The sequence below is a fragment of the Pagrus major genome, chromosome 14, assembly GCF_040436345.1.
Source record: "Pagrus major chromosome 14, Pma_NU_1.0".
NCBI classification, from domain to species: Eukaryota; Metazoa; Chordata; class Actinopteri; order Spariformes; family Sparidae; genus Pagrus; species Pagrus major.
In genome coordinates this window covers 6,699,832-6,715,803 of record NC_133228.1, presented here as the reverse complement: position 1 = coordinate 6,715,803, position 15,972 = coordinate 6,699,832, and the positions used below count along the sequence as shown (strand labels likewise).

Genomic DNA, 15,972 nt, shown 5'->3' with positions numbered 1-15,972 from the left:
ATCATGGAAGAGAGTCAGCCAAGAGAGTCAGCCACTCAACTACACCAGTTATTAACACCTATTTTCAATTCTCAACATCCAAAGTCGGGTCTGCATTTTTCAGCTGAACATCTTTCATTGTAGCTGCTGCACTCGTGTACGTACATGTGCTTCCACTGTAGCAACAACATGAGATGAAAGAATTCACGTTTTTGCCAGAGGTGAAGGATTTCGGATGAATATTTCTACGGTGCACATAAAATATTGTGAATAGTGTTAAATTATAGTGTTTTTCCTGCACACACACACACACACACACACACACACACCTGTTTGCACCAAAATACACCTTGATACAGCCCTTAAAAGAGGCTATGGAGGAAGTAAATGTCTATAATAATAATATAAGAATATTTCTTTAAACAACTGACAACTGTACAATTTAGATGAAAGGCAGCAGGAGAGGTTCCTGTGATCCTGGAAATATTGTAGATAGAGTGCTGGGTAAAGTATGGGATGAGTATGTAGAATGGTTAAGAAGAGAGAGGTTTTTTACTTCTCCAGAGCCATTATCTGCTGTGAGTAATATGGCTGAAGTCACAATAAGCTTATATTTGGCTTCAGAGGCGTAGAAATTGTCTAATACAGCAGCACTGAGGAAAAAACTTCAAACTGTAACTCCTCACTGATTTTCTTCCCTGGTTGTGTCCAGAGTCAAACTGGAAGGAATACGGCTGTACTAAGATGTGGGGACTGCATATATTTAGATCCCACCTTCTGCCAGTAGATGGTACAAATTGACACATTAGCTGTTTGAGCAACTGTGTAGCTATAGGTGGGCTAGGTTGGAGCCATATCTTAATAAATCCATGAGCTAAGTATTGTTTAATATTGCTGCCAGCTGGATGTTTAAGGTTATTGGAATTGCTACACTATGTGTTGTCACCAGTCTTGCCATCTCTAAAATGACAGTTTGTATGATATGGCCAGAAGTTTAGTTAAAAACATTAAGATAACTGGATTGCAATTATCAACAGTATGTGAGGAAACAACGACGTTGATGTTATGTCAAAGACGTACAGTATGTATTGTGTTGCAGCAATATCTACTGAAGTTAGCATGCTAACCAGTTAGCCTTGGCTTACCCATCCTGGCTCATAAAAACCAATTCCCCCCCGCAGCGAAGTGTAAAAGTTTCGCCTCTTAGTCTAATAAACTCACAAAATGTCAAGAAATAAAATATTGTTACATCTGTTTTCCTTCATAAACAGAAAAATACACCATCGAGTTTCTCTCTTTTACCAAACTAAGACAAGCTTAATTGCCTTGTTAACTCATTGTAAAACACACATCTAATTCAAACTCAACATAAATCAAATAAAACAGTCTTGGTTTGTCTCTGATTTGGTTTAAATAAATCCTCAATTTACAGAGTAAGATGTGAAAATATATCTGCTACATGCCTTTTTTGCCTGCTGCTGATGTCTGACTCTGTCTCCTCTGCGGCTTCATGCCTCTCTTGCCCCTGCTTTTTCCCTAGTCCTGGTCCATGTCATCCGAGGTTGTGGTGCGGGCAGACTCTGGTCAGCTAATAGGGCCACTTAGCACCGCGGCTTACTGAGCTACTTGCTAATGGTAGCTTGTTGCTACAGCCAAAGATAGCTACAGCAAGGAGTAGCAAGTCCAGTATAGTGTGATGGAGTAAGCGGCTATGCTGCCCCCTACAGTTTTGGAGCTACCTTGTCTACAGCTATGCCAGCAGCTCTGCAAGGTTGTACTTTGGTATTTGTAAATGCTAAAATTAGCATAGCATTCTGACAAGGCTTACATGTTATTGTTTAGTACGTATAATGTTTACCACGTTCAACATTTTACTTTAAGGTGTTAGCATGCAACGTGCTAACCAGCACTAATCTCGTAGTACAGCTAAAGCTGATTTAAATGTCATTAGCTTTCGAGGTATTTGGTCAAAAAACAAAGAACTGGACACAGTGGAATTTTGACCTGATGGTGATCACCAAAATCATTAGAATTCACCTTCTGGGTATCATTAATGCCTGAAACCAATTTAATTCTGTATTTAAGGAGAAATAGTTAAGGGGTTATTTCAGTCCAGGCCAAAGTGGTGGACTGACCAACCGACTGACATTGGCATCCCTAGAGCCTTGCTGCTACCTCAAGCTACCCTGACAAGGTCCTAAATGTACTGTCACTGCATAACTTGATTTTCCACCCATAAATAGGTCATATAGGATCATATGTAATATAAAACCACCCAAGTGAAGCCAGATTTCACCGCAGCAGCCGCTGGTATTTGCTATTCAGTGTGGAGCTCCTGTTGAGTGAATGTGTTGAGAAATAGGACGCTGGGCTGATGATCCAGTTCAGTGCAGCGTTCAGTGCGACGCTCTCCATTACCAATACATCACACGTGTGAACCCTAACAAGCAGCTGGCCGGCCGACTCGACGCCAAATTGCACCAAATTGTTTTCTTCTTGTTTTGTTGGTGGAATCAAATCACATCACGCTTCAGAGGAGAATCTGAGGCATTATCATTTTCATTCAGACTGAGGGGGGCACGTGATAGAGGACACCTCTCAGATATAAACAGGTTTATTTCCATCCATACTGTTTATCTGTGATGATTCATATTGTGTTATGTATCATCTCTCCAATATTCCAGCCTCTGGCCTCCCCCTGTTTTCATCCTCACATAGAAAAATGGATTTCACAATGCGTCCAATGCCTCGGTGGTATTAACCAGCGATTGGGGCCTTTGCTGATTTGTACAGTGTGTGATTCCACGTGTCTTTGGTCCCTGGCGCCCTCTCTCAGTAGGTAAATGCAGTGTTCATTGTGAACCTTTGCCATGTCATGAGAGACTGGTCAGAGGTAGGATGCTGAGCTCAGCACTTGGACAAAAACTGTACGGACATCAGTAAATTCTCTGTATGAACAATGTAGCACCAACTGTGAGTCAAAGCAAGGAACATGGCCGTGGAAGTAATCTTTTCTAAATCTGAGGTTCAATGCTACTGGACATCTGTTGTACCGTTTTAAGTAGTTTAAAAAGTGAACTCACTTTATAGCATCCGGTGATTTCTTAAAATCTCCCATTGGATGACTACATCACTATAGGGGCTGGCAGTTTTGTTATAACATATCTATTATATCTATCTGTCTCTGTATATAATTACTGTCGATTCTGTAGTGATGGACACTATGCCCCTGATAAATTCATGCTGCAGTAACTTTTTCAACCATCTACGATTAAAAGTGTTTCACACATTTATGAGATCTGCTGCAAGTGACAATAAATAGGTCAGGGTGAGCTCTAACCCATGTCTGTCTCATAAAGACAGACATCAGACAGCATTTTCCTCAAGGTCAAGTTTTGATGTAAACAGTAAAACCTCGGAACATCCTGGGTCTACAGGCATCATAAAGATTCAAAGAAAGAATAAACTGGAGACGATAAAAGGAGCAGAGGGCAGTTCAATGGATCGAGCTGATATGCTTAGTGGTCCAGCAGTCCAGGAGTGATGAGTACTGCAGGTAACGTAAAGTTTATGTCATTATCAGTGGATGCAGAGATGTCAAAACCCATCGGAAGACAAAATCTTCTTTGATGAAAACTTTAATGTCGACCTAATTGATGGTGATATAAATGAAACCTGCATCTTAGTGAAGCTGGGAGCAGTCCAGGCTGACCAAACAATCGACTGGGCACTGGTATAGGTAAGAGTAACATTGCAACCCCAAAATCCCACAAGGACTGGTTGTCCAAACCAGCATTTTTCTCTGCTTATGAATTTCACACTTTGAAACTGAGAAAAAAATGCTACATTTGGTTGGTTGGTGGAAAGAGAGAAGAGGACCAAGGTAAGTGAACTTGAGCTAACCTCAGCTGAGCTGTGGCTAAAACTAATGACACAAAACATCTCATGTAAATGGATATAAAAATGCTAAACCTGTTATCTAGCAGCAGTTTATTCAGAGCGGCAGACAGCTCCCTGAAGGCTCTCGGGTAAGGATAAGCGTCTGGTAAAGATGTTTTTTCGGTAATCCTAGAGAGAGGAGTGTGCAGCGGGACAGCTGTCAGCTCGAGTACCTGCATGGAATAAAGCTCTGTTCAGGCTGAGAGGGAGAGGCAGCAGCCTGCAGGACCCAGAGCAGGGAGCTGCAGCTACACGGCTGGACACAAGGTGGCGGTGTTTCAGCCCAAACACAGTGTTCTCTGTTTTTGGTTCCCCACATACTCTGCATCATCTCCACCTTCTCTTCACCTGTCATCAGTCTATCATCTGTCTGACCTCTAGAATCACCCCTAAAGAGTCTGATACTTGACCTGTCATTCGTTGTTTGTCAGGTTGTCCCATGGTTTATGAGTGGTTACCTGTCAGTCTGTAGGCCCACCTGCTTCTCAGCTTTGCCTGCCCTGTTTTATTGTAAATTCAACATGTTCAACAACAAATTACATGTCAATTCACTGCTTCAATTTCCAATAGTAGCCTGGCAGTCATATGAAATGCCCATTTAACTCTACATTATGATTTCGTCACCTACATCATTATCATCCTTCACTATCAGTACCATCATCATATTGTTACTATTATTCTTATTACCAGTATTATTGATTTATTTATTGTGGCACAGTAATTATGTAGTGCGGTGTATTAATTATTATAATAATTATGCAGATGTGCAGAAATGTTGATTTTTTTTTCATTATCTTTTCTACAAATAGTCACCAAATATAAATGTTTGTGGAAAATAATTACAATTTTATGCTATTACAAATATTTTACTTAATGATTTTTTGGCCTCTTTTCAGGACCACAGCTCATAAATAAAACAGTTTTTAGATTAAAATAGATAATAAGATAACAACATGATAACAACATAACGTGCAGCAGTTCATTTCTTTCCTGAATACAAACTACAAATTTCTTTGGGTAAGAATTTAGAATTATGAGACTGCCAGACTCACCAGGCCTTGAAACGTGAGTATTACTTTATAGAAACGTTTGTTGTGGCAAGCTAGAGTCATATTCAGTGGTTCTCTTTGTACCATCTTACATGATCAACATAAACTTTTAAACTCAACAACATCACCAAGGACAGTCACTGATAACACTGTCTAGGCCCTGCTCCAATTCGCAGCCTCTATACAGCATAACTGAATAATGGCTATTGATTGGATGAAAAGTGCAATATTCATTCTTTGGCATTATATCAAGTGCTTACTAGAAACACTCAGTAGAGTAATGGATATGTCAGCTCCACATTAAGGTTAATGACACCCACTGCAACGGCTCCGGTGCACCCATGTTTGAAAAAACACTGCGAAAGTGCCCTCTCGAATGCCCCTGTGGTAGATAAAACACAATAAAGTGCCCTCTATGGTGCTCTTCGAGTGCCCTTTTAGCGCTCTGGTGCCCCACCGCATACAGCTGGTGCCATTTTCTTTGCCCCTGCCCCTCAAGCATCTTGAGTCCGCCACTGCGCCCGCGACCAAGTCAATGTGAAATGTGAGTATATTTTGTTCCCTTGCCCTTAGAACAACCTGTTCATTCAGTGTCAAGCACTGTTCTTAATTTGAGCAATGTTCACAGTTCCTCTCTTCTGCAGTGGTGTCCAAAGCTTTGTGTGGGACAGACACACAATTGGGGTGGTACCAAGTTCTGCAGTTGCTGCACTGCACCGTCACCGTCTCTGTTGTGTGAGGTCCTGCAGATACAGTGGATCTCCACCTGAACTGTGGGCCTGTAAGGTTTTGCCTCTGTGCTGTCTTTGTCACATGTTGTTTTGGTCTGGCCTGGCTCCCTCACATAAAACTGATGCAAAGGCCAATGCAAAAAGTCTGCAACTGCTGGTCGACTGCTGCATCTGCACGGAAGGCTTTCTAATAAGGAATCAGGAGAGAAGTATTGTTTGTGTTTCATGTGAATTCAAACTTCTTAACAATAGTAGGACATTTATGAGGAACATGGAGATGAGAAAACCAGACAAGGGACAACACATGGTGGAAATGAATAAAAACTGAAGGAGCACAGGTAAATAATGGAGAGATATGGTCCATGTAATCCAATCAAACCACTTCTTGAAAAGATAATCAGTATTATAAAGGAACACATAACAGAGAATTGAACATGTCCTTGTGTATTTATTATTTGATTGAGATATCTCATTATAGGAAAGTGATGTGTTGAAATCAGCATTAAACCCATATGGGAAGTACCTGGGAACGCTGTTACACAACACAACAGGCAGATATTACTGACAAAAAGCTGGTGTAAAATGTCCCACCTGATGAAACACAGACTGTTTGTAGTTAAGTGGGCATTTGTTACGACTTTGATCTCTCAATAATTATGCAAATGGAGCAGTAAAACAAAGCATTTAACTCATGACGGCATTTCCTTGTCACATCCACTGCTGCTCTGAACTCTGATCGTCTCTCTCCATGGTGCTGAAGCCTCCTTGCTGGAGAGTTTTCAGTGAGATTCCTTAGATTGTAGTCTGCTCACTTGCTGGTGAAAAACTTTTTAGTTTAAGTCAGTCTTTTGCCCATTTTGCAGTACTTTTTAAAAATGATTTTCTCTGTGCTTTTGTGCAACCAGAGACAAAAAACAGATCTGCTTTGCATCCTTTTATTCTGACCTAGGGTCCACAACACCATGGTTGTAATACGAAAGACTGGGGGGGGGGGGGGGGGGGGGGGGGGGGAATACACAAGGCAGAGGCATGACTAAAGTTGATTATGATTTAGATTTTCAAGTATTTTCACTGTAGCATTTTTTAATAACTTGATGTTGAAGTTAAATTCTGAGTTATTGTTAGAGAAGTTAAAGAAACACACCATGCTCACAAACAAATAACTCAAAACTAAAAACACAAGTGTTAAAAAGTAAGATATGTATAAAAAATATATCAAATTATGAAATTAGTGTCTCTGGCACGCGCGTCACTAAGTGTCATGGAAACAGAATGTTGGTGGTGTATACGAAGGGCTGCAGACCTGTATCAGTCCCCTTTTACACTTGGATTTTGCACAAGTTGACGTGTTGACCTGTTACAAACCCAAACTGTGGAAGGATTACTCTCTCTTGAGAACTAAAGCGATTGAAAGTCAACCTGTGGGTTAAAAATGACCATCGGTGGACCTCGGGTCAACGAGGGACTCCTCCCGCTGGGAGGAGGCCGTGTGCTGGGCTACAACCATGCAGGTAAGACAACTTTTATATTTATTTTGTAAATATTATATATATATATTATATTTTTTATTTTATCGTTTTATTTAATGATTCGTCTATTTTAAACGATTTGAAGCTTTATCCGTACAGAAATCCGTCTGACTTTATTCATTTAAAGGTGGATAGTTCACAGCATGCTATTAGGACGATTTCTTGTGTAAAATGATTATTTGCTGGATAGAATGTCTTAAATTTCCCGTGACAGGTGTGGACTGTGTGAACAATCAGTGCATTGACTTGAAAACACAGTTTTTTTTACTTGAGGGCATCAAATTTTCCAAATTTATATCAAAATTTGAGAAGAAAGATGGCGACCGGGCCAAATGTCATAAAATGCTGAAAATGTGTTTAATTTGTGCACCATGGACACGATGGAACTGTTGGCTCCGAACGACGTCAGGACGCACAGGCGTGATCCTTCTTCTGTGTGCGGCCCTGAGTTAGTTTGGTTTGATTGTTGAAGCTTTACTTTAAATTATATGATAAAATGAACTACTTTAATTAATTATTTATTCATTTATTTATTTAGACCTGTTTTTTAATTTGGAGATAGCAGCCTGTAGCTCTACAGTATTTGTCACACAGCTGAATGGGACTGCATGTGCGGGCGCTGAGTCTCCTACACGTGCCGTGACATGCAGCTCATACACTGAGGGAATAACGAGTTGTTAACTACTAGTTGGTAGTTGTGGTTGTTTTGAAGAAGCTCTGCTGTTGGTTGCGCATGATTTAATCAGTGTACCCATGGTTCACTGTGCGAAATGACGCATGTAGTGGAACGCACGTCCTGTCTGGAAGTTGTATGATTTGTTCCTAGTCCCTCCTGCGTTGTCTTATTTTCACTGTTCGTCTTTCCCGTTGCTTGAATTTTCGTCCAAAGAAAAGTGGATAGTGCCGTGCGTAAATACGCGCGTATCGATTGAGCTCCTCCTCCAACAGTTATAAAGCGTTGTCCACGGGCGCCTTATGAGTGAAACTTCTTTCTTTTTGTAGGCCTATACTAAAAGTCCGACAACATTTTGAACATATTCTTGTTGTTCTTATTATTATATTGTCTGTCTTCAGCATATTTGAAGAGCTCTGGATGCGCACAGTCTGGCCTTTTTTCTTACATCATTTTGATCCATGGATCAGGTCCTCACGAGAATGGCGTTTTAAACATTTGCTCTCATTTTAAATGTCTTTATTTACACATGTATGCTTTCAGTGGTGTTTTGTTCATCCAGAAATAATCACATCCAAATGAGTTTTTATACATTTTAATACATTGATGTTTCAGTGTTGTCAGAAGTTTGTGTCCATCAGTTATGTGTGTAAATACACCAGTAAAACAGGCTTATGTCATATTTTCAGTCATGTTAAGTTTCCAAACACACAAAAAAGACGATTTTTATTTTACAACTCAAACTCTTCAGCCATATATGTGAATGTCGTCGTTGTTGTTATAGTCAAAGTTTACATCATTGTGAAAAAGGTTCTTCCAAAGCCAGCAAATTAACAGTTACAAGTTTTTTCACGACTCATTAAACAATGCTTCATCATTAAGTGTTCCATGAACGCAGCATGAAATGATTCTCATTGAGACAGAACTGCACAATGTCTGATATTACTGTGAGCTGCCTCTTGTGTGTTGGTGTGTGTATCACAGTACATTTAGTTTAAGAGTCTATTGTGTTGGTTGCTTTAATCCCAAATATTTTAAGTTATGAGAGATGTTTAAAATTAGCTTGAACTTTTTCCTCCTCAGCTGGTATGTACTACATCCAGGAACGTCGTGCAGTCGGCTTCCCTGACATCTACTGGCTGTTCGACAGGGAGGAAGATCTGCCTCCAGGGGTAGGTGAGGATGAGGTAGGTATGTTAGATGAAGGTGAAGGCTTCCCTCCCCAGCAAGGCGGTCAACTGGCTGCCATCGAGGAGGAGGAGGATGAGGAGGAGGAGGAGGAGGATGAAGAGTTAGATGACGACTGGGAGAGCGAAGATTCTGGATATGGGTCAGTTTCTGAGGATGAAGAGGACTTTGAAGAGGATGATGAAGAGGATGATGAAGAGGATGATGAAGAGGATGATGAAGAGGACATCAGGCCTCACTCCCCTCTCGTTCAGCAGCTCCCCCCAGGAGGTTTTCAGCAGGGATGGAGAGAAGAGGATCCTCCTGTTCCTGCTCCCCCTCCTGTCGCTGGTCCTTGGAGCCAGGAGCATCCCGCGCACCGAGCGGGACCACCTCCAGAAGGTCGAGCCTCAGAAGAGTTCGCTCCCTCCACCTCGGGCCTCGGCTCCTCCTCCGCGAAGAGGAGCAAAGAAAACAGCCACACGGAGCAGGTAAGTATGAAGAGGCAGCGGCGGAACTGTGAAGACGGCCATGAGGAGTCTGCTCCTTCCACTTCAAACAGGAGTGACGATGAGAGCTACATGGACTCAGCTCCTTCCACCTCTGGCCTCGGACCCTCCACGCTCAGGGGACACTGGATGCGTCCTTTTTCGTACGAGGCAGCGTCTGATGACAGTGACTCAGATTAGGACCGACGGCCCTGATTGCTGCCGGATCGGAAGACCGATCCTTGAGTTAACTGAATTCTTGAAGTGCTTTAATCCAAGGCACTTTCTGATGGGTCACTCTTTCATTCATTCACACACCAACAAGGACACACACGAGCACACACGGTGGTTGTGCTTTTATTTTAAAAAAACATTGCAATAGACAACTTTTTTGCTTTAAGAGTCCAATTTGTAAGTTGATTTTTGAGTCTAATTCCCAACTAAATACTGATTGCACAGTGTGATGGCTGTATAGATTGGTTTCATCTAAATCTCGCTTTTACTATGCTAGTCGGTCTGCCACCGGGCTGGTTGCAGCTCAAGGTTTTCTAGGTAAAACTGGGATTCTTACGGTTGTTTTTTGCTTTGGACAGTAGCCAGGCTGCAAGCTGTAGCCATGTTGCTAACACTGTCTTTGTCACAGTGGCCTGAACAGCAATACCACAGGGAAACACAAGGACGGGAGAAAGTTGTCTATTTCTGCCTTTACTAAACTGAAGATCAGTGTTTTGCAAACCTGTTCCTGGGGCAGCCCTGCCCTGCGTGTTTGAGATGTTCCCCTGCTCCAACACACGTGATTCAAACAGTCAGCTCGTCGTCAAGCTCTGATAACCAGCCATTCATTTGAATCAGCTGTGTTGGAGCAGGGGAACGTCTAAAACATGCAGGGCATGGCTGCCCCAGGAACAGGGTTGAATGAAAGTGTTTCGATTTTGAATTTCACTCGTTTAAAGTTCAGAGATTATAAATCTAACTCTGTCATACTGTTAAGTATTATTCTTTAGAAGGTGTAGAAGGTTCTACCAGACAAAGGTGAGGAAAAACTTCATGTCAAGTCTTCATGTCACTTATTACCAGTAATTCAAAGACTGATTATGTCACTCATTCTGTTGTACTATGTTCTTTTTTTGTTTGTTTTTTTTTAGACGCTGCACCAACCTGCCTGCAAGAGGCGACGACATGGGACATCCGGGATGTCCATGACGACAGATGGATGACCAGGACCAGCTGGTGGTGGTCAGCTTTCTCTCACTGGGCTGAGTAAGTGATCCCTTCACTGAGACTATAGCAGTACCATACATTAGCGTTATTTTTAGTATAGGAACCTTCATGAATGTTATTCCAATGTTTATAATGTTTACACAAATTAACAACAATAAGGCTACCAACAATGTAAAGGTCCAAATGATTCCTGATCTGTGTTTGTGTTTCAGTGCGGGACGACTCTGTGTTTGGTGTCCCTGGAGCAGCTGGGAGTGGACGTCAATGCACCAGTCATCCCAGGAGGACCCAGCAGACCACTGACCAACTCTCAGCAGCCTACCCGCTCCCAGGCACCAAATCACTGTGCGAAGACCCAGTGAGTACACCACCGCCACCTCTGCCCCGCCCTTCGACCCCCGACACCACCCTCTTCACCCACCAGTCCACGTCGATGAGGAGCGCCCCGGCCCGACTAGCACGGAGGATGTTGTTTTTATCGTCTGCTTCTTCCTCTGTGATTGTTTTGGGACGCTTCTCGCACACGTACACACAGGAAGTTGTCAACGCATCTTTGCAATCAAGACAGTGAAGAAAGAGACTGTTCGGGCTGAACGAGAGAAAATAATATCATCATCACTCTCATTTTTCATGTATAAATCACAAATCTGACATCTTACATCAAATAAATATTGTGCAAATGATGATTTAAGTTCCTTCTGATGTTCCTTTAACTCAAAGATTTTACTGTTAGAAAAGTCATTTTGAACTGTGGGACTTTTTGGTGAATTTACAATATACACATTTTCAAGTAGTTAATTACTTTTAATAGGCACAATTTATATACTTCTCTGCCTACACTTGCTGTTTGACTGGTTTGGTGTTTTTAGGTTTATTGTCGTCATCTGTTGTGGACAAAACACTTAACTCTGTCATAAAAAAAACATGTAAACATTTATAGGAGCTCCACAGGTATCACTTCAAACTATTAATGTAACTTCCTTCATGATAACATGATTGTAGTCCTTATCTTTGAACACTGCAGTCAGTACTTGAGAATCACACTTTATTTAGCTTCTTTTTTTTTTGTTTGTCTCTTTACCAAGCTTTAAGTCCTTGTCTTCACTGATTACTTGTTAGTTTACCTGGCAGAATGCACAAACATCAAACTGTCATATTTCAGTCATGGACCTGGATTAATCAGATAATAAAACATAATTTGTATTTGAACCCACTGTCAGAAAAAGAAAAAAGTCCAAACTGAGTCAGAATGTCACTGGGCCTTACTGCATGACTTTCTTAAGAAATAGCAGGTTGTTTAAATTGAAGGAGATCCAGTTGAATGCAAAGTTGGTGTGACAAATAATACAGCATATACACACATACAGTACACTGCAGCATAAAGATTTTGCACAAAAGATGACAAAAGTCAGCTGAAATTGCTTCCATCATGTCATTTATTAACACAGTAGAAAGTATGCCAGTGGTGGTACATGTCTGAGATAAAATGTATCCATTGTCTTTAAAGTAGGCTATCTTTAATGTATTAGGTACTCTTACACTGCTTATTGTTATTATTTATTATTAATATTTCACCATCCTATACATTTTTGTATTTAATAAAAGTAATTTGCTTGTAGTTAATACATTCTTGCAGCCTTAATTTTCAATGTTGTCAAAATAAAAAGTAGCCGAATAGAAGGGAGTTGAATGAGTAGTTACACCACAGCTTGTACAATTCAGAAAAAATAATCAAATGGCAATCATGCATCATTGTGTACTGTTAACTGAATAATCTGAAGAATGGACGTTATACAGATGACAGCCAGAAAAATCAAAATCACTTTAAGAGATTTTTTTCGATTAAAAAAAAAAATCTTCCTTGACCAACAGAGATTGGTGGACACTGAGCACCTGGCATGCAGGTGACATTACCGTTTGCACTTCAAGAGCAAACCAATGTCGGTCACGACCCACATAGTGCCCAGGTCATAGGACACGTGCTTGACTTTCAGACACACTGAGATGTGATTCCAACCTGTACCTTGAGGGGTACTAGCGGTGATGCCCGTTCTGTTGAGAGAGAAGTCAGTGAAACATATAAAATCCTCATTCTAACAATGCTTTTTTCCCCTAAATCTGCTGGTACTAGAAGAAAGAAGAACATTCTGTTAAGGTTCCAATTTTCACATGTATACAGTGCATTTATGACTGAATATATGTCTTAATTAAATGCAGTATTTAGAGGCCACGCTTTTAAAATCATACAGTGATGATGCATTTTTGAATCGCCCTCAAAGCTGAAGGAGTGTAGGTCAAAATCTTTACCTTCTGAAAGTCAACACTGTCATTTTATCATCATGACTTGAACTTTTCATTTAGTGCACATACATGCAAGATATAATGCCCTTAAATGACAACTCCACCAATTTAACACATCGTAAAGATAAATATTTCTGAGTTTATTATTGTAAATATAAAAATTCTGCATTGAAATTTCTTTGGGGGGTTTTCTCCTGACTTTGTTGTTTATCAGGAAGCCTTCTTAACACCCTGGCCTAGGGACTGGCCCTGTTTACATTACAACAGGTTTGCTAAATGTGGGAAGGTTGTCCTTTCCGTTTTAAGAAGTTTGACATTCATACGTCAACATTGTGATAATGATTGAAATCCCAGTGATATACATGCCAGGCTAGTAGGTAATGGTGTAACTGGCAATTAAATACCACGGAGTGCACAAACACTGTCTTCTACAAAGCGGTCAAAGGTCATCAATGTAATGGGGCACCAAATCTATACTTTGCTGAAAAACGCAGTTGTCAAAACCATTGTTGTGTAACAGCCCCTTAAATAAACTAAGCTGTAGTGGACACTGAGCTGAAAGGATTCAAGTATAACTAACATGACTCTTGTTATTGTTCATGCTGTACATATTAGATATACTAGCATGTTGTGGATGCTTCAGGTTATAACCCTGTTTTATTTATAAACACAGTAAAAATCATCCTCTCAAATGTTACTGGCTTACCTTTCCCAGATCATCCCTGTTCGATTCACTACGAAGACTTTTCCGTCTGTCCCAACTTCAACCATTACTGCAGCCCCATCAATCTCGGACCATTCACTGGGGTCACAGGAGGTTGGTGACATATTCTGTCATAAAGAAGCATATATGATAGGAGTTTGTGATGAATGAGTGAATGGGGTTATTATTTATTCCTTAATAACAACACCATTAAGAGTTAAAAGATATATGTCACTAGCTGCATTGTCGAACCCGTGTGAAGAAGATCTGATCAGTTTTGATGACTCCCCAGCATCCGTACGGTCCGCAGCTGATGTACGTCATACTCTTAGACAGGCTGGTCCAGGTCAGGGAGCCAGATCCACTGTAGGCTGAGGCAGAGGTACTTCTCAGACAGTAGTTGTTTTCGGTGTAAACTCCCACAACCTGACCATTACCTCCAGCATCCACCTGCTGCATAGCCTGACCTGAAGACAAATGCACGGAAGTACGGGTCATTTAATCAGCACGCAGTAACTGAATCTGTCAGTCTCTCTATGTAATAGGTTATAATAATAATAATAATAATGATAGTTACCACTAGTTACGATTCGAAAGTTGCCAGCTATATATTTGTAGACCTTGTTCCCACTGTTACTCGTTGCCCAAAGCCCTGCAGGTCCAATTGAGGCGTGATTGAATTCAGTTGAGCTCATTCTGTGCCAGGACGATCCAATCAGGAAGTACACATAGCCAGATGTGTCTCTTACGATCACTGCCCCCTGGCCAGCATCAACCTGCGTAGCATTATACATCCCTGTCCCCTCATCGCAGCTCCAGGCTGTTGTGAAGACAAAATCATTATTGTTGTGAGTGTAAAATATATCTTAAGGAAAATAATTGAATGTCATTTAACCATAAACTGCTTCAATTTGTAATTTAAAAAAAAAGAAACTTATAGTGACCTACCATCACTGACAGCCAGGCAACACAGCACCAGCAGAAAAGCTTTGACAGCTCTCATGTCGTCTCTGTGTTTGTGTGTCTGTAGTCGGCAGTGAATCTTTGGATGTAGCTCTGTAGCTGTGTGGAGCTGCTGCTGTACATCCCATCTGATTTGTCTTTCTTTTATACTCTACTTCCCAGATGGGCTTGAAGTATGTTGCAAAATCTTCAATGCTTGTTCTGCAATGTGTTCAGGAAAGATGTAGGTTTTTTTGTTGTTTTTTTGTGCCTGGTTTTTTTTAGTTTTCATGAATTTACCGCAACCGTTCATTTAAAATGTGGAAGGAAATGATTGTATGTGTTAGAAGATTATTGTGAAACCGCGTGTGACAACTTGCCAGGGAAGTCAGATTTCGCTGGAAGCTTTATTAGTCCATCATTAGATTGGAATTAGCAGTACTGCGAAGTAAAAACACTCCAGTACAAGTAAAAATCCTGCACTCCAGATCGAATAAAACAGATTAACTAATGTATCAAAAGGTTCTAAGAGCTACTTTATATTCAGTGCACTGGTTCCCAACCTAGTGGTATGGCCCCTTCAAAAGAGTCAGAAGATAAATGTGGGTTGTAAGATAACTGTTAATGGGAGTGGGGAGAATTTAAACAAAGATTTCATCCCTTAAACAGATAAAGTGAGAACAGATGAAGACGTTTAGAGGGGAAAGCACTTAGTGGTTCTGCTAACAACTCAGATATCTGAAAAGTGACAAGGTTCTTGTACTAGATTAAGGAGTCATAAACCAAAACATTTGGGAATGGATGGTTTAATTTCAAACAATGCTATTTACTATTTAAAGGTCCAGTGTGTAGAAATCATATATGCAGGGGTATATGGTATATGGTTAGGGTATAATCACCCAAGACAAAGAATTGTGTTTTCTTTACCTTAGAATAAGTGTCGTCACTAACTGATTCTGATTTGCACCAGTGCCATATTGGACAGCTGCTGTAAGTATGGCAACACGACCTGGACAAACTACATGCAGAACTGCAGTAAAACTTAATTTTGTTTAATTAGTTCATGATTACATTTATTAATGATTATTTTGGATGGAGTGTATGTTAGCCTATCGTAGCATAGCATATTTTTTGTTGTTCATATTGCTGTTATTGTATACTGTCCAAATATTGAAATTGTTCTTTGACAGTATTGTTCTCATAATTTCCATGCCAATAAAGCCCCTTTGAATTGAACTGAATTGAGAAAT

At 40.6% G+C, this 15,972-nt stretch overlaps 1 protein-coding gene across 1 annotated transcript; it reads right to left on the bottom strand.

The window, feature by feature from the left end:
* Window positions 1-12,194: 12,194 nt before the first annotated feature.
* On the bottom strand, window positions 12,195-14,856 carry LOC141008306 (fish-egg lectin-like). The gene is made up of 5 exons (XM_073480614.1): window positions 14,729-14,856; window positions 14,358-14,600; window positions 14,033-14,247; window positions 13,784-13,908; window positions 12,195-12,828 (listed from the first exon to the last, which is right to left on the bottom strand). Exons 1-5 carry the CDS (start codon window positions 14,781-14,783, stop codon window positions 12,687-12,689), a joined length of 780 nt encoding a protein of 259 aa, XP_073336715.1. The 5' UTR covers window positions 14,784-14,856; the 3' UTR covers window positions 12,195-12,686.
* Window positions 14,857-15,972: the final 1,116 nt, after the last annotated feature.

What these genes read in the sequence shown, in the direction of transcription:
- LOC141008306 (XM_073480614.1), bottom strand. Translation starts at nt 14,783, where the DNA reads ATGAGAGCTGTCAAAGCTTTTCTGCTGGTGCTGTGTTGCCTGGCTGTC. An exon ending in CTTTCGAATCGTAACTAGTG is followed by an intron (nt 14,248 to 14,357) that starts GTAACTATCATT and finishes ATTTGTCTTCAG; the next exon opens with GTCAGGCTATGCAGCAGGTG. An exon ending in ATCAGATCTTCTTCACACGG is followed by an intron (nt 13,909 to 14,032) that starts GTTCGACAATGC and finishes TCTTTATGACAG; the next exon opens with AATATGTCACCAACCTCCTG.